The sequence below is a fragment of the Bombina bombina genome, chromosome 2, assembly GCF_027579735.1.
Source record: "Bombina bombina isolate aBomBom1 chromosome 2, aBomBom1.pri, whole genome shotgun sequence".
Lineage (NCBI taxonomy): Eukaryota > Metazoa > Chordata > Amphibia > Anura > Bombinatoridae > Bombina > Bombina bombina.
Window position 1 is genome coordinate 966458502 of NC_069500.1, and position 27750 is coordinate 966486251.

The following is a 27750-nucleotide window of genomic DNA, read 5'->3' on the forward strand; positions in this document are numbered from 1 at the left end:
GAAGTAACTAAGATCCACTGCTGTTCTCACATATGTATGAGGAGTGAGGTAACTTCAGAGGGAGAATGGCGTGCAGGTTATCCTGCTATAAGGTATGTGCAGTTATAAGTTTTTCTAGGGATGGAATTGCTAGAAAATGCTGCTGATACCGGATTAATGTAAATGAATCCTAAATACAGTGATTTAATAGCGACTAGTATCAGGCTTACTATCAGAGATATATACTCTTATAAATTTGCAATATAAAACGTTTGCTGGCATGTTTAATCGTTTTTATATATGCTTTGGTGATAAAACTTTATTGGGGCCTAGTTTTTTCCACATGGCTGGCTTAAATTTTGCCTGTTTTTTCCACTGTTGTAATATGAGTGGGAGGGGCCTATTTGAGCGCTTTTTTGCGCAGTTAAAATTACAAAATGAATCATCCAGCTTCCCTCAGCAGTCCCATGAATACTATAGGACATCTCTAAAGGGCTAAAAAGGCTTTACAGGTAGCAACTCCATTGGATGAACATACTTGACAAGCTTAGAGCACTTAAGCTAGCCAATTCCTTTGTTTCTGATGCCTTTGTTCATTTGACTAAACTAACGGCTAAGAATTTTGTTTTTGCTATACAGGCGCGCAGAGCGCTATGGCTTATATCATGGTCAGCTGTCGTGACTTCAAAAAATAAGTTACTTAACATTCCCTTCAAGGGGCAGACCCTATTCGGGCCTGGTTTGAAGGAGATTATTGCTAATATCACTGGAGGAAAAGGTTATACCCTTCCTCAGGACAAGTCCAAATCAAGGGCCAAACAGTCTAATTTTCGTGCCTTTTCGAAACTTCAAGGCAGGTGCGGCATCAACTTCCTCTAAGGCAAAACAAGAGTGTAAGGGTTAAACTTCTGCTCACCTAGTAACTCCACCCTTTTTACCTATATCAGTACCAGCACACCTGCAGACAAGTGCTTGGTAATTTGTTTTGTTCCTGAACTGCACGCTGTGCATATGGATTAACTTTGTTTGCCTTCTCTCCTAACTTGGATTATACATATAGGACGTCCTATTTCTCAAATTACTCTGAGCCTCAGATTCTAAGGAATCCTCTTCTATAATTCCCTTTGCAAAGAGAACTTTCTTAATTACCCTCTGAACAGCTTCCAACTAAGGATTCAGCTGTTCCACCTCTCCCTTGCATAGACTGAACTCTGCTACAATTCTGCTGTCAGCATATCCTGTGCTGACAGGCAGATTCACACAGTCTATTCAGAGGTAGGAGCTGCGCACACAGCCATCAGCATATCCTGTGCTGACAGGCAGATTCACACAGTCTATTCAGAGGTAGGAGCTGCGCACACAGCCATCACGCTACCTAGTGCTGACAGGCAGATACACACTGGGTATTCAGAGTTAGGAGCTGCGCTGTGTATCATCACTCTCTCCAGTAACCCCTACTGTGCTGGTCTAGTACTAACTTGGCATTTACACTTCTACCTATTACTCCTCTGTACTTATCTGACATCCAATCTGCTCAGACCAAAGGTGAAGTCACCAACACTTTTAGCACAACCTCAGATCTCTATACCATCTGACAAATATCAGACCTGAGTATTTACCACCTACTAATTAAAATCACTTTATTACTTGAGCGTACCTGAACAATAGCTACGCTCCTAAAGAAGGTGAAACAACAACCACTTTTGTAAAACAATTCTGCAGCTGAGGTCTAGATCCCAGTTCTAATCTTACATATTACCAAGCCCCAAAATGGACCCAGCAGAATTGCCACAAGTGGTGTATAATCTTTCTCAGAGAGTGGACCAGCTCTCACAGGGACTCAGGGAGCTTCAAGTTGAAAACCAGACCTTAAGAGGTATAATAAGGGACTCCCTCACTCCAAAAGCATCCTCTTCAGAGCCTACCATAGAACCTCAAGTCTCGCTGCCTGATACCTTCTCAGGTAATCGCAAGAATTATAGACATTTCAAAAATGCTTGCACTCTGTTATTTCAATTGAAGCCAAAAACCTACAGTACAGATAAAATCAAAGTACTAACTATGATATCTTTCTTACGTGGCGAACCAAGGGTGTGGGCGGATACACTGTATGAGGCCAATGATCCAGTCTTAACCTCATTCCCACAATTTCTTGCTACAATGGATGAACTTTATGTTGATTCTAACTTACAGTTAACTACAGAATCCAATATGAGAGGCCTCAAACAAGGCCGAAGACAGGTTGAAGATTATATTACGGAATTCAAACTGTATTCAACCGACTCGCAGTGGAACGCCATTGCGCTAAAAAATCAATACATGATAGGCCTGTCAGATCCTATTAAGGATGAGCTAGCCCGTGTAGAGCTTCCCGATACCTTGGAAGGATTAATGAAGCTGACGATACAAATAGATTGTAGGCTGCGAGAGAGGAGAAGTGAGAGGGGTACGCCAGAAAGCACATCTAAACCCTCGAATTATGTAAGACCAGCAACTTCCTGCAAGAATACGGTCGAACCTATGGACATAGGTGTGATTAGAGGTCCCCTTACCTCAGAAGAACGGAACCGAAGGAGAACACAGTACCTCTGTATGTACTGCGCAAATCCCAGCCACACCGTAAAAGAGTGTCCAGTACTTCAAAAATCAAGGAAAAGTAAGTTCCATCATATTCACACTGCACATACCTGTCAGAGCAATTCCACTTATTGTTATCTCTCTCTCCATTTACAGTGGGACCAAAACAGACTGACGACTAATGCCTTAGTAGACAGCGGAGCCTACGGCAACTATATAGATAAAGATGTTGTAGCTGTCAATAAAATTCCTTTTGTTTGCAAGCAACAACCTGTGTCTATTCGCCTTATTGATGGTACCAATATCTCCACAGGTCCCATTACACAGCAGACGATACCTTTACAGGTACTAACACCTTCAGGGCACACCGAATATCTTACATTCGATATCCTACCCTCACCATTGTTCCCTATTATTTTAGGCCTAAGTTGGCTGCAATTACATCAGCCCCAAATTAATTGGAAGGACTTGACCGTCGATTTCACATCCACATTTTGCAAGACAACCTGCTATCCGCATCAGGGTTTACTCTTACATCTACAGGAAAATGAACTCACACTACCCAAAGAATACACCGATCGAGTCTATGACTGCCCGATAGATCTCCAGCCTGGAGCAGTAGTTCCTTACGGACATCTGTACCCTCTAAGTAAGCCAGAATTGGATTATCTGAAAACATATTTGGATGAAAACATACGTAAGGGGTTCATACGACCATCCACCTCCCCAGCTGGTGCGGGGATTTTTTTTTGTCAAAAACAAAGATTCATCTCTACGTCCCATAATAGACTATCGGGAACTTAATAAGAGGACTATTAAAAATAGGTACCCCCTGCCGTTAATTCCCGAACTTATAGAAAGATTGCATCAAGCTACTGTTTTTACAAAGCTTGACCTACGTGGAGCCTATAATTTAGTCCGCATTAGAGACGGTGATGAATGGCTCACTGCGTTCCGTACCAGATACGGCCTCTACGAATATCTCGTGATGCCATTTGGGCTTTGCAACGCCCCAGCAACGTTCCAATTTTTTATCAATGATATTTTTAGGGATCTCTTAGACGTATGTATCGTGATATATTTAGACGACATCTTAATCTACTCAAAAAATATATCCAAACATATTAAACATGTCCGTTGGGTCCTCTCCCGCTTACGTACTCATCATCTGTACGCCAAGCCAGAGAAATGTGTGTTCCACACTAACCAAATTTCATTCTTAGTGTACCATATCTCTCCAGCAGGAATTGAGATGGAACAAAATAAAGTACAGACAGTTATTGAATGGAAAACGCCCACAACAAAAAAGGAGCTCCAACGCTTCCTAGGTTTTGCGAATTATTATCGCAAATTTATTAAGAATTTCTCAAAAATCGCAAAACCTCTCTCAACACTATCTGGATCTACGCAATTCCGCTGGACTCCTCAAGCAAATAATGCTTTCCTAGAATTGAAATCCCGCTTTACTACAGCTCCAATCTTGAAATTTCCCAATCCTGAGCTACCTTACACTCTCGAGGTGGATTCCTCTGATTATGCCATGGGAGCTGTACTGTCACAACGAGAGACACCGGCCACCCCACTCCATCCAGTAGCTTACCTGTCTAAAGTCATGTCACCAGCTGAGAGAAACTATCCTATTGGTGACAAAGAACTCCTTGCAATAAAGAGATCACTAGAACATTGGAGGCATCTTCTCGAGGGCACTCTCCATCCATTGGTGATCTACACTGATCATAAAAACCTGGAGTATTTACAAACCAACAAGACCCTTTCCGCAAGACAGGTGAGATGGAGCCTGTATTTTGCCAGGTTCAACTTCAATATAATCTATCGACCAGCAAACAAGAATGGCAAGGCAGATGCCTTGTCACGAAAAGAGGACAAACCCCCAGAAACCTCAACACAAAAATCTATGATACCTCCAGAACGCTTCTTAGGTGTTATATCTTCCTACTCAAAACAAATCGTGGAGGCACTAAAATCTGATTCCGCTTTACCAAAAGATCAGGTCACTCTACATTCCAATGGCCTCTACTACCACAATGAAAAATTGTATATCCCAGTCAGTCTTAGACAACAATTGATTCACTTGTTCCATGATACCCCTCTATCCGGACATCAGGAAGTGAGACGCACTTCAGAACGGATAACACAAGAATTCTGGTGGCCTGGGTTAAAGGACTCAATAAAGGAACACATAAGTAGTTGCCTTATCTGTACAACCTGCAAAAACGAAAATAAAAGCCCATTTGGTTTTCTGTTACCTCTACCCATTCCAGAGAAACCATGGCAACATGTTGGTTTAGATTTTATTGTAGAATTACCAGTCTCGAATTTACAAACAACAATCCTTGTAGTCATTGATCATCTCACCAAGATGGCATACTTTGTGCCATTCCATAAACTCCCTACAGCAGCAGAGACAGCAACACTATTTGTCAAGCATATAATCAAATTACATGGAATCCCTTCAACACTGTATTCGGACAGAGGGACACAGTTCACATCTAACTTCTGGAGACATCTTTGCAGAATCCTGCAGATCGACCATCGTTTCTCGTCTTCCTATCATCCACAGATGAACGGACAGGTGGAAAGAACAAACCAATTGCTTGAGCAGTACCTCCGGTGTTACTGTTCACAACATCAACATGATTGGGAGGAATATTTACCTCTCGCCGAATATGCCTATAATGATGCAAGCAATGCCAGTACTAAGATGTCACCTTTCTTCGCCAACCATGGGTTTCACCCTACATTTTCTTTAGCCCCAGGTGTTGTCTCAGACTCTCCACAGGTAGACCAGTTGACTAACTCCATGCTGGAGGTCTTTAGGACTCTTCAAGATAACATCAAACAGGCTCAAGATTCTCAAAAGAAATATTATGACCAGAGGAGAAGGCCATCTCCAGTATACTCTATTGGTGATTTCGTTTGGCTTTCAACCAAAAATCTAAGTTTGAACATTCCTGCTAAGAAACTTGCCAGGAAGTTCATAGGTCCGTTTCCCATAACTAAATTGGTTAACGAAAATGCAGTCACTCTGGGTCTACCTCCTAGTTTGCACATTCATTCCACATTCCATGTCTCACTGATAAAACCTGCTAGACTTATGAGGGACACCAGTGTTGTACTTCCCTCTGACCCAATTCAGGATTTACCCGATGAATTCGAAGTTGAAGAACTCGTAGATTCCAGACATCATAATGGTGGCATATAGTACCTGGTTCGCTGGAAGGGCTACACCAGTCAGGACGACTCCTGGGAACCCTCGGTTAACATTCATGCACCGAGATTGGTTGCCTTGTTCCATCGGAGGCATCCTGATCGCCCCCGTCCGCAAGCCGTGGGACGGCTTGCCTGAGAGGGGGATCCTGTAAGGGTTAAACTTCTGCTCACCTAGTAACTCCACCCTTTTTACCTATATCAGTACCAGCACACCTGCAGACAAGTGCTTGGTAATTTGTTTTGTTCCTGAACTGCACGCTGTGCATATGGATTAACTTTGTTTGCCTTCTCTCCTAACTTGGATTATAAATATAGGACGTCCTATTTCTCAAATTACTCTGAGCCTCAGATTCTAAGGAATCCTCTTCTATAATTCCCTTTGCAAAGAGAACTTTCTTAATTACCCTCTGAACAGCTTCCAACTAAGGATTCAGCTGTTCCACCTCTCCCTTGCATAAACTGAACTCTGCTACAATTCTGCTGTCAGCATATCCTGTGCTGACAGCAGGGCCGGACTGGGACCAAAAAAAGGCCCGGGCATTTTAGGGCAAAGAGGCCCACTCCCCCCCCCCCCCCCCCCCCCCACACACACACTTTGCTCACCATTTCTTATTTAACCGTATACCAAACATGGCAAGTATAATACTTGTTTAAGTGACAAAAACATTTAACATTTCCAATACCCTATAATCACTGTATTTTGTCAATTGGTTGGTATGAAAAAATAAAGTAAAATATAAAAATAACACAACAAAAACATTTTGTTTTTTTCATGAAAAACAAGTGCATTCTTAAACAATTCCATCTGAATCAGCCAAAACTTTAATCTATATTTTAATGAGTATGAAAGCCAAAAGTAAACTTTTACGATTCAGACTAACTTCTATTATCAAGTTTACTTTGTTCTTTTGGTATCCTTTGTTTAAAAAAAAGTATGTACATATCCTAAGCAGCAATGCACTACTGGGAGCTAGCTGGTGATAGGTGGTTACACACACATGTACTTATTATTAACTCACTAGATGTGTTCAGCTAGCTCCCAGTAGTGCAAAGCCAGGCGATGCTTCTGCACCGTGTGACACAGCACATGAAATGTCCCGCCTGGCCTACGGCTGCTATGGTTTGCTACAAAAATACCCGACAGATAAACAGGGTAAAAAGGATGCAGACCTGTTCCACCGCACACCACAGGGGCGATGTCCAGCCGCTTAAGCTTGGTATACACAGTGTGCAGCGGCAGCCCCCCGACTAGGTGTTTGAGGAACAACAGGTCAAACACTTGGGGCAAGCAGATCAGCTCTTGCCACTCCACCTGAAAGGAGGCCAGGTGTCATCATCACTGGCGCTGCCCACTAGCCCCCCGGAATTACATAATTAATGATGGAGGGCCCCTGTAGTGTCCTGAGTCCTCCATAGGCTGAGGCTGAGCCTCCAATGGAGGCTCAGCCTCAGCCTATGGAGGACTCAGGACACTACAGGACCAGTCCACACAGACCCACCCGGCCCGGTGGCAGCCAGCATCTTTCCGGTGAGGTCTCCAAGTTCTCCAACCACTTGCACACCATGCCATGCCATGTCACGTGACACACAGGGGCAGCCGCAGCACTAGTCAGTCTAAAAGCCGCTGCCTCACAGCCTCTCTGTCACGTGGACCCGGCACGCGGCATGAGTGTAGTGCAGCCGCGTGCAGGGCGACGGTGTGTGTGACTGTGACGTCACTAACAGTGCGCTCAGACCCAGGCCAGAAGCAGTGCGCCGCTGCCTGTGCGGCCGATCTGAATGGGCCCATTTTTGTTTGTTTATGGGCTGGTGGCCCACTTTTTTGCTGCAGACTAGTAATATATAATAAGTTTAACAGACTACAGATAATAAAGACTACAGATAATAAAGTTTAATAAATATTTGACAAAAAATAGTTCTCAATTTTTTTTTTAGTCAGCAGTAAAAGTGGGTGGGGCTAAGGTAACCGGCGGCCCACCGGGCAAATGCCCGGTATGCCCTATGGCCAGTCCGGGCCTGGCTGACAGGCAGATTCACACAGTCTATTCAGAGGTAGGAGCTACGCACACAGCCATCAGCATATCCTGTGCTGACAGGCAGATTCACACAGTCTATTCAGAGGTAGGAGCTGCGCACACAGCCATCACGCTACCTTGTGCTGACAGACAGATACACACTGGGTATTCAGAGGTAGGAGCTGCACTGTGTATCATCACTCTCTCCAGTAACCCCTACTGTGCTGGTCTAGTACTAACTTGGCATTTACACTTCTACCTATTACTCCTCTGTACTTATCTGACATCCAATCTGCTCAGACCAAAGGTGAAGTCACCAACACTTTTAGCACAACCTCAGATCTCTATACCATCTGACAAATATCAGACCTGAGTATTTACCACCTACTAATTAAAATCACTTTATTACTTGAGCGTACCTGAACAATAGCTACGCTCCTAAAGAAGGTGAAAACAATTCTGCAGCTGAGGTCTAGATCCCAGTTCTAATCTTACAAAAAGGGAACTTTTGCTCAGTCCAAGACAATCTGGAGACAACCGGACCTGGAACAAAAATAAGCAGGCCAAACAGCCTGCTGCTGCCTCTAAGACAGCTTGAAGGAACGGCCCCCTATTCGGTAACGGATCCTGTAGGGGGCAGACTTTCATTCTTCGCCCAGGCGTGGGCAAGAGATGCCCAGGATCCCTGGGCGTTGGAATTTATATCCCAGAGATATCTTCTGGACTTCTAAGCTTCCCCCCCCAAAAGAGGGGAGATTTCACCTTTCACAATTATCTGCAAACCAGATAAAGAAAGAGGCATTCTTACACTGTGTACGAGACCTCCTAGTTAGGCGAGTGACACATCCAGTTCCAAAGGAGGAACAGGGACAGAGTTTTTACTCAATTCTGTTTGTGGTTCCCAAAAAAGAGGTAACCTTCAGACCAATTTTGGATCTAAAGATCTTAGACAAATTCCTAAGAATTCCATCATTTAAGATAGAAACTATTCGTACCATCTTACCTATGATCCAGGAGAGTCATTAAAGGACTACAATGGATTTGAAGGATGCTTATCCTCACATTTCGATACACAAAGATCATTATCGGTTTTTCAGGTTTGCCTTTCTAGACAGGCATTACCCGTTTGTAGCTTTTTCCTTCGGGTTAGCTACAGCCCCAAGAATCTTTACGAAGGTTCTGGGGTCGCTTTGGCGGTCCTTAGGCCGCGGGGCATAGAAGTAGCCCCTTATTTAGACGATGATATAGGCGTCAAATTTCCAAATTCCAAAGTCGCATATGGACGAAGTACTGGCATTTCTGAGATCGCATGGGTGGAAAGTGAACAAGGAAAGAGTTCTCTATCCCCAATCACAAGAGTTTCCTTTCTAGGGACTCTGATAGATTCTGTAGAAATGAAAATTTACCTGACGGAGTCCAGGTTGTCAAAGCTTCTAAATTCCTGCCGTGTTCTTCATTCAATTCCGCGCCCTTCGGTGGCTCGGTACACGAATGTAATCGGCTTAATGGTAGTGGCACTGGACATAGTGCCATTTGCACACCTAAATTTCAGACCGCTGCAACTATGCATACTCAGTCAGTGGAACGGGGATTACACATATTTGTCCCCCCTGCTAAATCTGGATCAAGAGGCCAGAGATTCTCTTCTCTGGTTGCTATCTCGGGTCCATCTGTCCAAGAATATGACCTTTCACAGGCCAGATGGGACAATTGTTACAACAGATGCCAGCCTTCTAGGTTGGGGTACAGTCTGGAACTCCCTGAAGGCTCAGGGATAGTGGACTCAGGAGGAGACCCTCCTTCTAATAAATATTCTGGAACTGAGAGCAATATTCAGTGCTCTTTCAGGCTTGGCCTCAGTTAGCAACTCTGAGGTACATCGGATTTCAGTCGGACTATATCACGACTGTGGCTTACATCAGCATCAAGGGGGAACAGAAGTTCCCTAACGATGTTAGAAGTCTTCAAATAATTCACTGGACACTCTTGTCTCCTATCAGCTATCCATATCCCAGGTGTTGAGAACTGGGAGGCGGATTTTCGAAGTCGTTAGACTTTCATCCGGGGGAGTGGGAACTCCCTCCGGAGGTGTTTGCACAAGATCAAGCAGGAGAGTGCTTTGGTGTTTTTAATAGCACCCGCGTGGCCACACAGGACCTGGTATGCAGATCTGGTGGACATGCCATCCTTCCCACCATGGTCTCTGCTTCTGAGACAGGACCCTCTACCTCAGGGTCCTTTCAACCATCTAAATTTAACTTCTCTGAGATGGACTGCCTGGAGACTGAACGCTTGATATATCAAAGCATGGCTTCTCCGAGTCAGTCGTTGATACCTTAATACAGGCATGAAAGCCTGTCACTAGGAAAATTTAACATAAGATATGGCGTTAATATCTTATTGGTATGAATCCAAGGGTTACTCATGGAGTAAAATCAGGATTCCCAGGATATTATCTTTTCTCCAAGATGATTTTGGGAAAAGGATTGTCAGCTAGTTCCTTAAAAGGACAGATTTCTACTCTGTCTAGTCTTTTGCACAATCGTCTGGCAGATATTCCAGACGTTCAGGCCTTTTATCAGGCTTTGGTTAGAACCAAGCTTGTGCTTAAACCTGTTGTTCCGCCATGGAGCTTAAATCTGGTTCTTAAGGTTCTTCAAGGAGTTCCATTTGAACCTCTTCATTCCATAGATATCAAACTTTTATCTTGGAAAGTTCCTTTTGGTAGTTAGTTCCTCGGCTCGTAGAATCTCCGAGTTATCTGCTTTACAATGTGATTCTCCTTATCTGATCCTCCGTACGGATAAGGTAGTCCTGCATACCAATCCTGGGTTTTTACCTAAGGTGGTATCTAACAAGAATATCAATCAAGAGACTGTTGTTCCATTCTTGTATCCTAATCCTTCTTCAAAGAAGGAACGTCTATGACACAATTTGGACGTGGTTCGTGCTTTAAAGTTTTACTTACAAGCTACTACAGATTTTCATCAAACATCTACCTTGTTTGTTGTCTACTCTGGACAGAGGAGAGGTCAAAAGACTTCAGCAACCTCTCCTTCTTTTTGGTTAAGAAACATAATCCGTTTAGCTTATGAGACTGCTGGACAGCAGCCTCCTGAAAGGATTATAGCTCATTCTACTAGAGCTGTGGCTTTCACTTGTGCCTTTTTAAAATGAGGCTTCTGTTGAACAGATTTACAAGGTGGCGACTTGGTCTGCACTTCATACTTTTTCAAAATTTTTACAAATTTTAATACTTTGCTTCTTCAGGGGCTATTTTTGGGAGAAAGGGTTTTTTACAGGCAGTGGTATCTTCCGTTTAAGTACCTGCCTTGTCCCTCCCTTCATCCGTGTACTTTAGCTTTGGTATTGGTATCCCACAAGTAATGGATGATCCGTGGACTGGATACACCTTACAAGAGAAAACACAATTTATGCTTACCTGATAAATTTATTTCTCTTGTGGTGTATCCAGTCCACGGCCCGCCCTGTCATTTTAAGGCAGGTAATTTTTTCATTTAAACTACAGTCACCACTGCACCCTATGGTTTTTCCTTTCTCTGCGTGTTTTCGGTCGAATGACTGGATATGGCAGTTAGGGAAGGAGCTATATAACAGCTCTGCTGTGGGTGGACTCTTGCAACTTCCTGTTGGGAAGGAGAATATCCCACAAGTAATGGATGATCCGTGGACTGGATACACCACAAGAGAAATACATTTATCAGGTAAGCATAAATTGTGTTTTTCAGGTAAGCATAAATTATGTTTTCTTTCATAAAAGTGGTAAGTCCATCATCCATTACTCCTGGGAACCAATACCAAAACTGTGCAGAGTCCACGAGTAATAAAAAAAAGTAGGGTGGGATTAAAAAAAAAATGTATCCATAAGGAAACTAAATCCACAACCCTCCAAATAAAGAAGAGATTCTATAATCAAAGGAACACAAAAAATAACCAACAGGCAAAATCATGCTAAAATCACTGCCTGAAGAACGTTATACCAAAGGCTACCACCAAAGAAACAAAAATGGTAGAAAATAAAAAAAATAAAAATAGAGAAAATAAAGAAAAAGACAAGAAAAAACCAAGCTGTGTAGCCAGAACAGGTCAACAAAAGTCTCATTCCAGAAAGCCCAAGAAGAGGGAACTGAACCCGTAGAATGAGAAGAAAAAAACTATTATGTGGAGGCTGTCCCACCTCCAAGTATGCCAATATACCGGTAAACGTAAGCTCCAAGCAAAAACCAAGAGAAAGCACTAGCTCTTCAACCCAGAAGTAAATCAGAAAAATTTCAGTAGCCCCAACATAGAACTACAAAGCTCTAACAACAATCAAAACGAGAGGAAACCTCTCTAAAGTATTCTAAAAATAGAACATAAAGAAAGAACAACAATGTCCCAAAAACCACCTTATCAGAAAGAAGAAAAAGATAAGGAAAGAGCAGATATCTCAGAAACTCATCTAAAAGAAGAGATGGCTAAAAGGAACAAAAACTTCCAAAAAGGAAATCTTAAAAACTACCCTATGCATGGGCTCAAATGGAGGAGCCTGTAAAACATCAATACCAATTCCAGAACTCAAGATGGAGAAATTGGCAGAACAAGCTGCGTATGGTCCAAAAGCCTGAATGAAACATGAAAATAAGAAACATAACCAGTCTCCCTAATGAAAAAAGAACAAAAAATTGCCCCTTTCAATAGACTAGGAGATAAGCCCTTATCCAAACCAACCTGCACAAAAAAAAATTCTGAAAGAATAAAGGAGAAGTAATATTCCAAAATATCAAGGAATAAAATGGCCTAAAAATCCTATAAAAAAATCCTATATGCAAGCTTCCCAACCTGAAACAGAGTCTCAACCATAGACTCTGAAAAGCCCCTAAGTTTAAAAATCAATCACTCAAACCTCATGCCAACAGGCTTAGAGATTTGAAATCTGGAAGAAAAAATAGTCCTACGACAAAGAAGCCCAGGCTACTGATCATCTCAACCAAGACAGGTACTGACCTGTTTTGAAAACCAGACTTAATTCCTGAGAAAGCTCAGAAAGATTCCTGTATCACAGCCAAAGCAAGCAAATCTGAAAAAAAAAGATCTAAAAGAAAATGGACAAAACATAGAAGCATTAGATGCTACAATAAAAAATCAAAATACCCCCATACAAAAAACAGCTGAGGGAAAATGAATAAACAGAAGAATTAAGCAAGCTAAAACTAACTTGAGCCTTCTCTAATCAGACAAAGAAAATCCCATAGATATGAAATCCATATGAAACCCCAGAAAAGAAGGCACAACTTGGAAAAATGATCTTCCAAACATGCTGTTGAAGAAACAATGACAGACTGCTGGATTTACCCTTTGTGCTTTGTATTTTGTATTGTTTTACACTTCAGATTATGTCTTTTAGGTTTCATTATATTTAAGCTTGCACTTTCTATTTTGTATTTTATTGCATATAGATTCTGTATACAGTAGTGAGCTAACCTTTTATGCTTAGTTGAGTGAGGCATGGCCATCCACATTTCAGCACTGTTGTTCGAGTGATGCATATACCTCCTGAAACAAACAGAAGGAGCAATAATACCCATTGAAGCTTAATTGGTTATAATAACTACAATGTCTATCTATTAAAGAAACATGAAAGTCAAACTTACTTGTTCTATCTAAACCATAAATGTTTGAGTTAGAGGGGCCGAAGTACCAATGTCTGGCGGACATGATACGCTGTAGCATATCATGTCCACCAGACATTGCTGAATGCCGACAGCATATGCTGTCAGCATTTAGCATTGCAAAAGCAGTTCTGGTGGTTGTGCAATGCCGCCCCCTGCAGATTCGCAGCAAATCGGCCGCTAGGAGAGGGTGTTAATCAACCAATCATATTTGATCATGTTGATTGCTGTCTGCCGCTCAGAGATTGCGGATCCATTTAAGGAATAGCGGTCTTAAGACTGCTGCTTCTTAACTGCTGTTTCAGGCAAGCCTGAAGGCTTGCACGGAAAAAGGCGGATCAGGGGCCATTCTGCCCTTGATAATTCGACCCCTTAGAGACTTTTTAATTTACTTATTTTATTAAATAGATTTTGTTCACTTTGTATATTTTGTTGAAACACATACCTGGTTAGACTCTGGGGCAGCAATGTTGGGAGCTAGCTGGAAATTGTTGGCTACACACATAAGTCATTGTTTTACCTGATGCGTCCAGTAGTATATTACTGTTGAGGCTGAATTTGCAGGGGTAAAACATACTTATATGTAAGCAATAGTGCAATAAAACATTCTCAAAACTTTGAAGCATTTTCTTTTTAGTTTTTATATTCACAATTCCTTCAAACATTTAAACATTGATAAAAAACAAAGAGCTCACAAAACATTCACTGGTATACACAGTACTTGATATTTTAACATGTTTTAGGAGTACAGGCGTCACTAGGTTGTAAGATGAAAAGAGATGGATGGATTAAAAAAGGGGGAAAGCATTACATATAGGGAATGTAAATGTAACACATATATCTAGAAAAAGTGCACAATGCCAGGGTGCTTGTTGCTTTGGGTAGTATTATGTAGGGTATATTGAGAGCACACCATTACAAATACAATAAGTGATACAATGTTATTTTGGCTAGTGGAAAATAAAACAATAATAGTCTTTTTCTAACTGTGCTAATATTCTTGGTTTTCAACAGGTTAACTGCCTATGTGGTCAAAATATTTGCTCTGGCTAGCTCACTGATGCACATCGATGAAACTATGCTATGTAACGCTGCTTCCTGGTTAACTACAAGACAAAAAAATAGTGGATGGTTTGAAGAGAGAGGAAAAGTGTACGCTCGATCAATGCAGGTATTGATTAAATGGATGTATTTATTTTGTGAATAACAGTTTAAAGTAACTAATAATATAAAAATGAATGGGCATATGTTGGCCTAGGCTAGCTAATCCTGTGTTTAGGGCAGCAGGATTTAGGGGAAGGTGGCAGATTTTAAGGAGTAGTTCTATGGCATGATGACTGTGTCCTTTGCTCTCCAAAGGCAAGTTTACAAGTGGAGCGCAACAGATAGTGCAGAGAGTGTTATTCTACATTTTGGTATTGCAAGTAGATTTAATAAAAAAGATTTACCAGAGAATCTTAATAAAATCAACCTCTTTTTAGTGTGTTATCTTTTATATTCCAAGTTCTGAGTTACCAAACAAAATAGCTATGGAAATTGTTGCGCTTTTGAAGACCTCAAGTACTGTTAACACTTAAATATATGCATAGCAAAACACATAGGGATAGTGTGACATTTCTTGTGACATGCTTGTGTATTGCGGCCCCCTGCAGATTTGCAGCCAATTGGCCTGCTGATTAATAAATCTCCCCCATAAAATGCAATAAAAAAAAGGCGTATTTAGGTTTTGTGCTGCCGTAGGCACTCAAAATTCTGAGGTATAGTCCAAGGTGCAGCTCAGTTTGAGCTCCTCATAGAAATTTGGCTCAGTGTCTGAGCTGTTGTGTTGTCCTTTGGCAGTGTCTGATGAGTGAGTTGGTGGAGACCGCAGGAGTGCTGCCGACCTGTTGTCTGGTGCGCTTCCTGGTAGCAGTTCCACCTCCTCCCAGCATGCTGCTTAAAGATAAGTGCTCTGCACGGTCCGGTTAGGAACTGCAACTGCAGGTCTTACTCCAAGGGAGAGAGCAGACTGTCGCTTTAGGCTGGCATTTGCAAATAGTGCTGGTTGTGAAGTTACAGTATATGGTTCACTGTAGATTCGAAATAAATGATGCTGTGCTCTGCAGGTCCTACCTTGAGGGAGGGAGTGGAGTTAGGTGGACTCAACCACCCCTGGCTCACGGTTTTCCCCTATGGTTGCATACTCTTTTGCTCCCAACAGAGCTTTCAGAAAGTCTTGCCCCCCCCCCCAATCTGCCTCCCTAGGCACATGCCTTGTCAGCCTAGGCAATAATATGCTCCTGCATTAAAATAATTTTTTTGCGTTTTTTTCTCCATAATTTTTATTGAGGTGATAAAGAAGTACAATCATCTGATATATTACAATTTTCGAGCTTATCATGTAGTAAAATGTACAGATGGTGTGATATCACATAAGTATTGCAACAGATGATATTTCGTGAGAATTATTGTAGGTTGATAAAGTATACTTGAATATAAAAATATCTCAAAATATGATAGTCTATATGAAAACTTTAACCTCTTAAGGACATATGACGGAATTTTTCCGTCATAAAACAATTGAGCAAACAGAAAGCTGTGTCCTTAAAGGGTTAAGTAAACAATGTCACACCATAATTTTTAATTTGTTAACCATATAGATAATTCTATATCTCCTCAAAGATAATTGGACAGCTAGTAAAATGTTCTCTCCATGTAATATATATGGGCCTCACATGGTCCTCTCAAATGTTATCGTCAGCTATGGGGATTTTCGGGGGGATAAGGAAAGATTAGGATTTTCTAGGGATGCATTTTCCTATGCTTACCCAGTAAGCAGTATCTTGGGGGGGGGGTAGAGCGGGGGTGGCAGTACAATACTATAAGAGCTAAGACGAAATGATAAGAGGTATCTATATATGAATTTCTTAAATGAAGAAACAGCATAGGTTATAGGATATCTGAAAGATCTTGATAAGGTACATATATTCATATGTGGCTGCCCTGATTCCTGTTATACAGATAGGGTAACTTCTAGATGACTTTGACTATATTTATTCTAGCGGGGTTAAGTGTGAAGGTAGAGAAGGGGGTACATATTTGATAAATCATTAAAATATAAATACAGTATAACACACCCGAACATGAATCAGTCTGCATCTAGCCTCATATATATAATCTGAAGAACGAAGCTTTGTTGTAAGGATGTTAAAAAGAATGTAAGGCTGCCACATGAGCATGGGCCCTATACCATGTGGCAAAAAGCTTAAGTCCTAGCAGTTAATTTAGTATATTATATGGCTAATACATGTGTAGGTCTATTACCAAATGGGTTCAAAACAATATTGAATTCCTTTAGGGTTTCACATAAATCTGCAACTATAAAACTTTATCCCCCCCTAACATATGCATTACCATAATGACAAGCATTATATTATAATCCAATATCAAACTTAAAAACATGTTCTTGGCTTTGCATAGTCTATATAAACCACACTGTAAACTATATGTGCACTATTTAATATCATATCTATACATGGATGCCGACATATAATTAAAGATATATATATATATATATGCTTTCTGGATAAAAGAGCTGTGGTAATGTCACATGTATAAATATCATATCCTATACTGAACTATTAAACAGTAAGTTATCAAAGAGTAGGCTGAGACTAAATATAGTTTCCAACTGGACTAACAGAGAATCTATAAGGAGTATATAGTATAGTGGGTCTTACAGCTCGGACATATAAAACATGCTAGACAACTAAGACAAGTAGGTAACAGCCTCACTGACATGTTATCTATCTATTAACAAAATAATTATATACCTATTCATCTATTATTTGTTCATACAAACAAGCATTTACAGTATGTCTAGTAGGCTAGAGCAAATGTACCAGACGACAATAGATAGAATATCTTTAAAAATAAAGTCCTGTGCTAAAATTGGGTTCTGGTGCGAGTCCATCATACTATCAAGCACTAAACACTTTCTAAAAGGGTAGTATCAAGCACTCAACAGGGTTATATAAAAATAGTTAGACCTGAGAGAGAGATGAATCTCAGGCAGAGGCATCTATTTATCAACCCGTCAACTTACCTTACCTGCATTCGCCGGCACCAATACGCTCGCCTGACATCGCCTAACATCGCTGCCGCGGACCTGAATACGTTCTCCATATTTAACAAAAAAGCTGTCAAAAAGCCGCGCACCAAGAACAGGGTGATGAGCAGCGGACTGTTGTTAACTAACAGTCATCGATCTCGCTGCTCAGCTTTATTTGTATACTGTCACTAAATACCCACACTATACTAAACTGTTTAACCCCTAAACCGCCGCTCCCTGAGCCCACCACCACTTGAATACATTTATTAACCCCTAAACCGCCGCTCCCGGACCTGCCGCAATGAAATAACCTGTTTAACCCCTAAACCGCCACTCCCGGAGCCCACCGCCACCTACATAATATTTATTAACCCCTAATCTGCCGCCCCCTACACCGCCTCCAGCTACATTACACTTATTAACCCCTAATCTGCCGACCCCTACACCGCCGCCACTATTCTAAATGTATTAACCCCTAAACCTAAGTCTAACCCTCTAACCCTAACACCCCCTAACTTAAATATTATTTAAATATATCTAAATAAAAATTAATATGATTAACTAAATTATTCCTATTTAAAACAGAATACTTACCTGTAAAATAAACCCTAAGCTAGCTAGAATATAACTAATAGTTACATTGTAGCTAGCTTAGGTTTTATTTTTATTTTACAGGAAAGTTTGTATTTATTTTAACTAGGTAGAATAGTTATTAAATAGTTATTAACTATTTAATAACTACCTAGATAAAATAAATACAAAAGTACCTGTAAAATAAAACCTAACCTAAGTTACAATTACACCTAACACTACACTATAATTAAATAAATGAAATACAATTAATTACAATTAAATAAAAGTATCTAAAGTTCCAATCAGCCAATAGAATGCCAGCATCAGCCAATAGAATGCCAGCTCAATCCTATTGGCTGATTGCATCAGCCAATAGGATTTTTCCTACCTTAATTCCGATTGACTGATAGAATTCTATCAGCCAATCGGAATTGAAGGGACGCCATCTTGGATGACGTCACTTAAAGGAACCTTCATTTGTCAGGAGTTGTCGGATGAAGAGGATGCTCCACGTCGGATGTCTTGAAGATGGACCCGCTCCACGTCAGATGGATGAAGATAGAAGATGCCGTCTGGATGACCACTTCTGCCCGGCTTGTATGAAGACTTCTCCCGGCTTCGTTGAGGACTTCGGACCGGTTGGGTGAAGAGCTCTCCTGGTAAGGTGATCTTCAAGGGGTTAGTGTTAGTTTTTTTTAAGGAGGGATTGGGCGGGTTTTAGAGTAGGGTTGGTTGTGTGGGTAGTGGGTTTTAATGTTGGGGGAGGGGATTTGTACTTTTTTTTTACAGGTAAAAGAGCTGGTTACTTTGAGGCAATGCCCCGCAAAAGGCCCTTTTAAGGGCTATTTGTAATTTAGTGTAGGTTATGGCTTTTTTTATTTTGGGGGGCTTTTTTATTTTGTTAGAGGGATTAGATAAGGTGTAATTAGTTTAAAAATCTTGTAATTTTTTTTATTATTTTCTGTAATTTAGTGTTTGTTTGTTTTTTGTACATTAGATAATTGTATTTATTTGTAATTAATTGTATTTAATTTAGTTAATTTATTTAATTATAGTGTAGTGTTAGGTGTTAGTGTAACTTAGGTTAGTTTTTATTTTATAGGTACTTTTGTATTTATTTTATCTAGGTAGTTATTAAATAGTTAATAACTATTTAATAACTATTCTACCTAGTTAAAATAAATACAAACTTGCCTGTAATATAAAAATAAACCATAAGCTAGATACAATGTAACTATTAGTTATATTGTAGCTAGTTTAGGGTTTATTTTATAGGTAAGTATTTAGTTTTAAATAGGAATAATTAAGTTAATAATATTCATTTTTATTTAGATTTATTTAAATAATATTTAGGTTAGGGGTTGTTAGGGTTAAAGTTAGACTTAGGTTTAGAGGTTAATAAATATAGAATAGTGGCGGCGAGGGGTGCGGCAGATTAGGGGTTAATAACATAATGTAGGTGGCGGTGGGCTCCGGGAGTGGCGGTTTAGGGGTTAATAGGTTTATTTAGTTGCGGCGGTGTCAGGGCAGCAGATTAGGGGTTAATAAGTATAATGTAGGTGTCGGCGGTGTAGGGGGCAGCAGATTAGGGGTGTTTGGACTCAGGGGTTATGTTAGGGTGTTAGGTGTAAACGTTACCATAGGAATCAATGGGATATCTGGCAGCAGCGAACATAAGCTTTCGCTACTTTCAGGCTCCCTTTGATTCCTATGGCATCCGTCGCCTCCAGGGCAGGGGATTGAAAACCAGGTACACAGGGCCTGAATAGTGGTGAGCGTACCTGCTAGTTATTTGATAACTAGCAAAAGTAGTCAGATAGTGCCGAATTTGCATCCGGAACATCTGTAGTGATGTAAGCATCGATCTGTGTCGGACTGAAACCGGCGAATCGCATGTTACGTCACAAAATTCTACTTTTGCCGGTCTGTAGCCTTTGATAAATAAGGCGAATCAAGCTCTCCACAATCACGCTGCGGAATTCCTGCGTATTTGCGGTTGACGGCTTGATAAATAGATGCCAGAGTTTCAATTGATTCCGGATCTATGAGATGGAATATTCACATTCCCAAATGTTCGGCTTGCAATATCTAGGATGGCTTCCCCCCTCTGCAAGTCTGTGAGATTAAGTACTCACTTTCCATGGCTGGATAATCACGGGTTTCAGTAGGTCCTGTGGAGTAGAATTAATGGAAGCATCGGGTGTATCTGTCAGCAGCCCCTGGTATACTATATTCAGGATCTGATCGGAGGCTAAGCCTAGGGTAAGCAGTGGTTTGAACTCCAGGAGGTGTGTGACTGCACATTGGGTTAACATGTTTCTGCTATCTTGTCGGGTCACATATGGGTCGACTTCAAAGGTGCTCAGGGGTTGTAGCTGTAGGCTTTGAGGCCAATTTATCATAGGTCCGCAAGACCTCGCTGAATGCGGAGAGCAATACGCTCTTCGTATTCAGTATTGCACCAGCAGCTCACAAGAGTTGTTGGTGCAATGCCGCCCCCTGCTGACTCACGGCCAATCGGCCACCAGCAGGGAGGTGTCAATCAATCCGTTCATACTTGATCGGGTTGAATTTTGGGGATTCCTGTCCACCTCATCAGAGCAGGTAGACAGGGTTATGGAGCAGCGGTCTTTAGACACGGGTCCTCAAGCTCCATACGGAGCTTGATAGATAGGCCCCAATGTCTCAACTTGGAAGCCAATGTCTTAAAATTGCTACCGCTGCTGCCAGATGAGTGGGAGTTCACCTGGATGGGCAACGGGAAGGAGCTCTTATGCCCAGTTCTCAACAATTTCTGTGCAACCATTAGTCGGTTTTTCCTCCGTGTGAGTTGAGTCTTCTGCCACGCTTGTTTGCGTGTCAGCAGTTGCGGCCATTGTAGTGTCTGAGATTCTAGGTTCCCCTTGCTCTTGGGTAGCTTGGGTATGAGATAGCCATCTTGGATGACGTCATTTAAAGGAACCTTCATTCTGCAAGAAGACTTCGATTGAAGAGGATGCTCTGCGCCAGATGTCTTGAAGATGGAGCCGCTCCGTGCCGGATGGATGAAGATAGAAGATGCTGTCTGGATGAAGACTTCTGCCCGCCTGGAGGACCACTTCTGCCGGCTTGGATGAAGACTTCTCTCTGCGTCGTTGAGGACTTCTTGCCGCTTGGATGAAGACTTCTCCCGGCTTCGTTGAGGATGGATGTCCAGTCTTCAAAACTGTAAGTGGATCTTCGGGGGTTAGTGTTAGGTTTTTTTAAGGGTTTATTGGGTGGGTTTTATTTTTAGATTAGGGTTTGGGCACTTAAAAAAGAGTTAATGCCCTTTTAAGGGCAATGCCCATCCAAATGCCCTTTTCAGGGCAATGGGAAGCTTAGGTTTTTTTAGTTAGGATTTTATTTGGGGGGTTGGTTGTGTGGGTGTTGGGTTTTACTGTTGGGGGTTGTTTGTATTTTTTTGCAGGTAAAAGAGCTGATTTCTTTGGGGCAATGCCCTGCAAAAGGCCCTTTTAAGGGCTATTGGTAGTTTAGTTTAGGCTAGGGTTTTTTTTTTTATTTTGGGGGGACTTTTTTATTTTGTTAGGGCTATTAGATTAGGTGTAATTAGTTTAAATATCTAATAATTTCTTTTTTTATTTTGTGTAATTTAGTGGGGGGGGGCTTGTAATTTAGGTAATTGTATTTAATTTATGTAATTTATTTAATTGTAGTGTAAGGTTAGGTTTTATTGTAAGGCAGGTTAGGTTTTATTTTACAGGTATTTAGTTTTAACTAGGTATTATTTAGGTAATGATAGTAGGTTTTATTTAGATTTATTTTAATTATATTTAAATTAGGGGGTGTTAGGGTTAGACTTAGGTTTAGGGGTTAATAAATTTAGTATAGTGGCGGCGAAGTTGGGGGTGGCTAATTAGGGGTTAATAAGGTTAATAAATGTAGGTAGGTGGCAGCAATGTTAGGGGCGGCAGATTAGGGGTTAATAATATTTAACTAGTGTTTGCGAGGCGGGAGTGCGGCGGTTTAGAGGTTAATATGTTTATTATAGTGGCGGCGATGTCCGGAGCGGCAGATTAGGGGTTAATATTTTTATTTTAGTGGCGGCGATGTGGGAGGGCCTCGGTTTAGGGGTTAATAGGTAGTTTGTGGGTGTTAGTGTACTTTTTAGAACTTTAGTTATGAGTTTTATTTTACAGCTTTGTAGAGTAAAACCCATAACTACTGACTTTCAGTTTACAGTATGGATCTTGATGGTATAGGGTGTACTGCTCACTTTTTGGCCTCCCAGGCAGACTCGTAATACCGGCGCTATGGAAGTCCCATTGAAAAAGGACTTTTTGAAAGCTGCGGTAATTACGTTGCGTTAAGGCCAAAAAAGTTTGCAGTGCAGCTAAACCTGCAAGACTCGTAATACCAGCGGTAGTGAAAAAAAGAGCCTTAACGCTGCTTTTTCACCCATACCGCAAAACTCGTAATCTAGCCAACTAAAATTACAAAAAAAACAAAAACTACTATTACAAAAAATAACAATAATTATCATAATAATAACAAAATTATCCAAAACAATAAAAATTATTCCTATTCTAATATTATAATACCCTGTTTAAAAAAACAAAAAAAAAACCCTAATCTATAAAAAACTATCAAGGTTCCTTAAAAGTTCCTTTTGTAGGGCATTGCCCTAAAGAAATCGGCTCTTTTTCTACAAAAGAAAAATATACACCCCCTAACAGTATACAAACCCTCACCCCCTAAACCCACAAAATAAAAATAAAGTAAAACCTAATCTACCAATTGCCCTGAAAAGGACATTTGTATGGGCATTGTCCTTAAAAGAGCATTCAGATCTTTTGCTGCCCATTAAAAATAAGAAATGTCTATTCTAAAAAAAAAAAAAACATACCACAAAACAAAAAAAAAAAAAATTACACAAAATAACAAACAAATTATCCAAAATAATAACAAATATTCCTATTACCCATTTAAAAAAAAAACACACCAAAATAAAAGAAACCTAATCTATAATAAACTACCAATAGCCCTTAAAAGGGCCTTTTGTAGGGCATTGCCCTAACGAAATCAGCTCTTTTTCTAAAAAAAATACAAAGACCCACTAACATTACAAACCCCCACCTCTCCAAACCCACAAAATAAAAAAACTATCTAAAAAAACCTAATCTATCCATTGCCCTGAAAAGAGCATCTGTATGGGCATTGCCCTTAAAAGGGCATTCAGCTCTTTTAAGAAATACCCAAACCCTAATCTAAAAAAAAAACACCCCAAAAAAACCTTAAAAAACCTAACACTAACCCCTCTTTAGGTACTCACAGTTGCTGAAGTCTCGCTTGAACGATCTTCATCCGGCGGCTCCATCTTCATCCAGATGGCATCTTCATCGAGGCAGCTCCATCTTCATCCACCGCGGGACCGGCATCTTCTTCATCCCTGTGGAGGTGGAGCAGTCGATGCGTGGAGGCGGAGGTCCAGGTGGAAGTCCATCAATCCGACGTGGAGGTCCTCTTCATGCGATCATCCGCTGCACACTGAGGATTCAAAAGCAAGGTACCCCTTTTATACTGGGGGTACCATTGCATTCCTATTGGCTGAAAAATTTTAATCAGCCAATATGAATTAGGGCTGCTAAAATCCTATTGGCTGTTCAAATCAGCCAATAGGAATGAGAGCTGCTTAAATCCTGTTAGCTTTAAACGTAACTTTTTTTTCCCCATAGACATCAATAGGGCTGCGTTATGGAGCTTTTCATTCCGCAATTGCAGGTGTTGTTTTTTTCTGACACTGTCTGCCCATTGATGTCTATGGGAAAAGCGTGCACGAGCACGTCAAAGCAGCGCTTGTATTTTGTGCGGTATGGAGCTCAATGCAGAGCCATATCACACGCACAAGCCCGAGTTTTCAAAAACTTGTAATGGCAGCGCTATGGAGGGTGAAATAGCGCAACTTTTGTTGCATTCGTTAACTACCCTCTATAGTGCAAAACTTGTAATCTAGGTGTCTGTTATTTAAAAATAATCAGACTATATAATTGGATCATCAACATTTAAAAATCTAGTGTACAATACTTCTTTATTTAAGGGCCACCACACTACCACTTCCAGTTATAGAGGTAGGGATAGAAACTATAGCCTGAAATCTTAAGAGTGTAAATATAAGAATCCCCTATGTGTGGTGAAATATTTAACCACCAGAGTTTTTTGTACTTTACTAAGGAGAGTAAATATTCTCTTATATGTTAATTTAAAACATGAGTTGCATGCCCTACATCCAGCAACCACACAAATCAGAAGTAAATTGCATAATTCAAATTACAATGCAAATTATATATAATACTGTGTGGTGGTCTGTGTGGAAGTTAAATTAGGGCCAACTATGAGATGATTACAACATTACCAAGGGAAACTATCATATTCCTGCTCATCTGCGATAATCTTTTTAGAAAAAAAAATCTCGGTTTATGTTGTCACCTACAGTCAGCTTTTCTAGAGGGAAATAGAACTCCATTCCTAAAATAACTTAGGATTCCTTTTTAAAAAATGATGGCATATAGTCTCACTCCAATAGTTTCTTGATTTCATAATTGGACACTTTATATTATTGAGCATTTGGACAATATTATTATTGTGTTATGGGTGCTACTGCTCAGTCACTCTGGTCATCTCCATATGCTTTTCCATCTCTAGCCATGATTTAAGATTTAGCAAAGGAGGATTTCCAGGTAATATTAGTTTCCATTATCCAAAACAGGTTGTACATTGGATTAGTATCTATCAGGCCTTGAAATTGTTTTTCCAAAATCTACAATCCAGGCACACATTTTTGAACAAACAAACTCTCACACACACAAACCACTTGCCAGGTCCACTTTCAATCTGTTGATTGGGTTTGTTGAGCTACTTTAGCTATGTTCATTACCATTTGAGCAGGTGTCCCTTTCTGTTTGTGTTTAACACTTGACCTATCTTGAACATGTCCATAATACTTTCACTAGACTTGTGCATGGTCGATTGATTCGGATGTTTTCGAATTTCGGTTTGGAACGATTCGAATTCGGAAAAATTTGAATGAATTCGTTTCGGATTAGTTTCGGATTTATTCGGATTCGAATAAATTCAGCTGGATTAGGCTCGGTTCGATTCGGAAATTCTGAATTTTGGTATGTGTTAGGTGGGATGTGCTGTGTATTAGACTAGTATTATGTACTGTATATTAGGTGTAACCCATAGCAGAGTGATATAACCTAATATACTGTACAATACTAGTGTAATCCATGGCCATCCGAATGTGATGAATAAATCCGAACTAATTCGGATTTTTTCGGTAGATTCGGTACTACCGTAATTCGGAAATTCAAATCGATCATAATCTCCGAATTTAACAAATTCGGCCGAATTTCAATTCGGAACAAATCAAAAAGCACATGTCTAACTTTCACAATATAGAACTTTCTGTCCCACTACTTAAGTTTTTCTAATAGTTTCAAACACTCTTTGAAATGTCATGTTTTGAAGAATCATTTTTATATTTCATATATATGATGAATGAAGTATCTAATTGTCTCTCTAGTCACTAGTGAAAAATTACGTCATCAAATAAAGTCAACTGCTTACAAACATAATTACATTTTACATTATACAGATGTTATGCTGTACCTGTCAGAAATTTCATTACTGATCCGTTTTTATTTATTATTTAAATTATTTTCCAGGGTGGATTCGTTGGAGCAGAAAATGATGCATCACTTACAGCATTTGTTGTCATTGCACTCCATGAAGTGGACAAGAAATGTTCAATACCAGTAAGTGTACAGTGGAATGCATGGATTACCCCAACAATTTCAGCTATGAGGCTATGCTCAATTCCATGGGGAAATCACATCTTATTATGGGTCAATTACAATCTATTGACCAATATGTTTTTTGCTAATTTTTGGATGGAAAAAGTGCACTTTTTCATTTGATTACCCATTTTCTTAATACTTTTCAACAGGTTTTCAAATTTTTATTTCTCAAATTTGACATCTAAAGGCACTTGTTGAAGTCCCGAACTGTCCTTTTTGACATATTTGAAAGTATTCCAAGACAATTGGGAATAATTCTATTTTTCTGCGCAGGTGCCTTCATAAACAGGATTTGAAAAGGATTGAGACTTTGGGACAAGCTTTTAAATGGATCTGCGCCTTCATGAACAGTATTTCAAATGGGATTGCACATTTCTGACTGCAAAGACAAAACCTGTTTACAACAGTAACATTTTCCATTTTTATTCCTACATTATTGAAATCCTGGTCACAAAGGCAAAATCTAATTTGAAAGGCCAAACCTAAAAGTGCAGTTCCTTTTGAAATCCTCATCATGAAGACGCAAAAACTGGAAAATGATGCTTTCTCAATCAATAATTGGAGATATTGAGAAAAACAATACTTTCAAAATATTAAAAATGTCCATATATTCATTAAATAAACATGCCCAGTCTACCCATCATACCTATATACAAATGACATTCATATTATTTAGCAGTGATCAGGATGAATTCAGATAACAATAGTTTCATCTCATATATGAGTATTTCACTTACACACAAATTGGTTAATTCATTATATGTGTGTAGTTAAGGTTGATTTTCCAGTTTTGATCCCCAGTGCTTAACAGTCGAGAACTTTTCTATTGAAAAATCCTTTGCAGCTGTGAGCCTTTAGTGGTTGAATACATTTTGGATTGTAATCACTCGAGAAAAAGATTTCCCATATTGGCCAAAACTGAAAATGAGTAAAACCGATATAAAAGAGATAGGAACTGACCCCTATGTAACGTGTTACATTCTATAGCTTAGAATATGCTTTCTTTATATATATATATATATATATATATATATATATATATATATATATATATATATGATATAATGTTATGTAAATAATCATTTCTATTTTCCAGATTACAAGTGACGCTCTATTTAGCGCTTTCGATTGCGCGCAAACACTGCTCAAAGCAATCTTTTAACGTGTGGGGGTTAATGCACATATTACAATTTGAAAGTAAAATTTAGCTTGCGAGTGAAACCCAATGCGCCACTCATAATCTGGCCCTTAGTGTCTATAAAACAATAGGAGCTGCCATGTTGTAACTTAGGTTTCTTTTCTGCTATGGCCAATTGGGGATAGTTATAAATAGGTCACTAGAGTGTGCAGCCAATGGCTATGTGGAATATAACAGTGTTCTGCACTTCTCTTTCTGACAGGAACTGAAAATCTTACAATTTCAGAATGGAATTACAGGAAAAGGGGACAAAATAAATAATAAAAGTATATTGCAGAGGTTTTTTTTATATATACGGTTTATCATTTTATATTACCATCTCAAAGTGTTTAATGTTCCTTTAAAAATGCATAACAAATCCTTCTTTCCAATATTATTTTTATATTTCCAGGCCATAACCAATGCCCTAAGAAGGGCTGAAAAATATCTGGAAAACCAACTGCCAATTCTAAAACAAACTTACAGTGTTGTCATTTCATCATATGCCTTGTCTTTGGTTGGGAACCTTAAGGGATCAGACATAATTGACCGTTTTGTAAGCAAAGGTGAGTCTATTAAATGAAAATTGCAAAACCTA

At 39.9% G+C, this 27750-nt stretch overlaps 1 protein-coding gene across 1 annotated transcript in view; it reads left to right on the forward strand.

Annotated features, from left to right (window-relative positions):
- LOC128647389 (complement C3) overlaps window positions 1-27750 on the forward strand; it is a 572326-nt gene that overhangs the window by 471502 nt on the left and 73074 nt on the right. The window contains exons 25-27 of the mRNA XM_053700176.1: window positions 14489-14645; window positions 25844-25933; window positions 27565-27718. Of these exons, the coding sequence (XP_053556151.1) occupies window positions 14489-14645; window positions 25844-25933; window positions 27565-27718 (401 nt within the window). The remainder of the gene's footprint in view (window positions 1-14488; window positions 14646-25843; window positions 25934-27564; window positions 27719-27750) is intronic.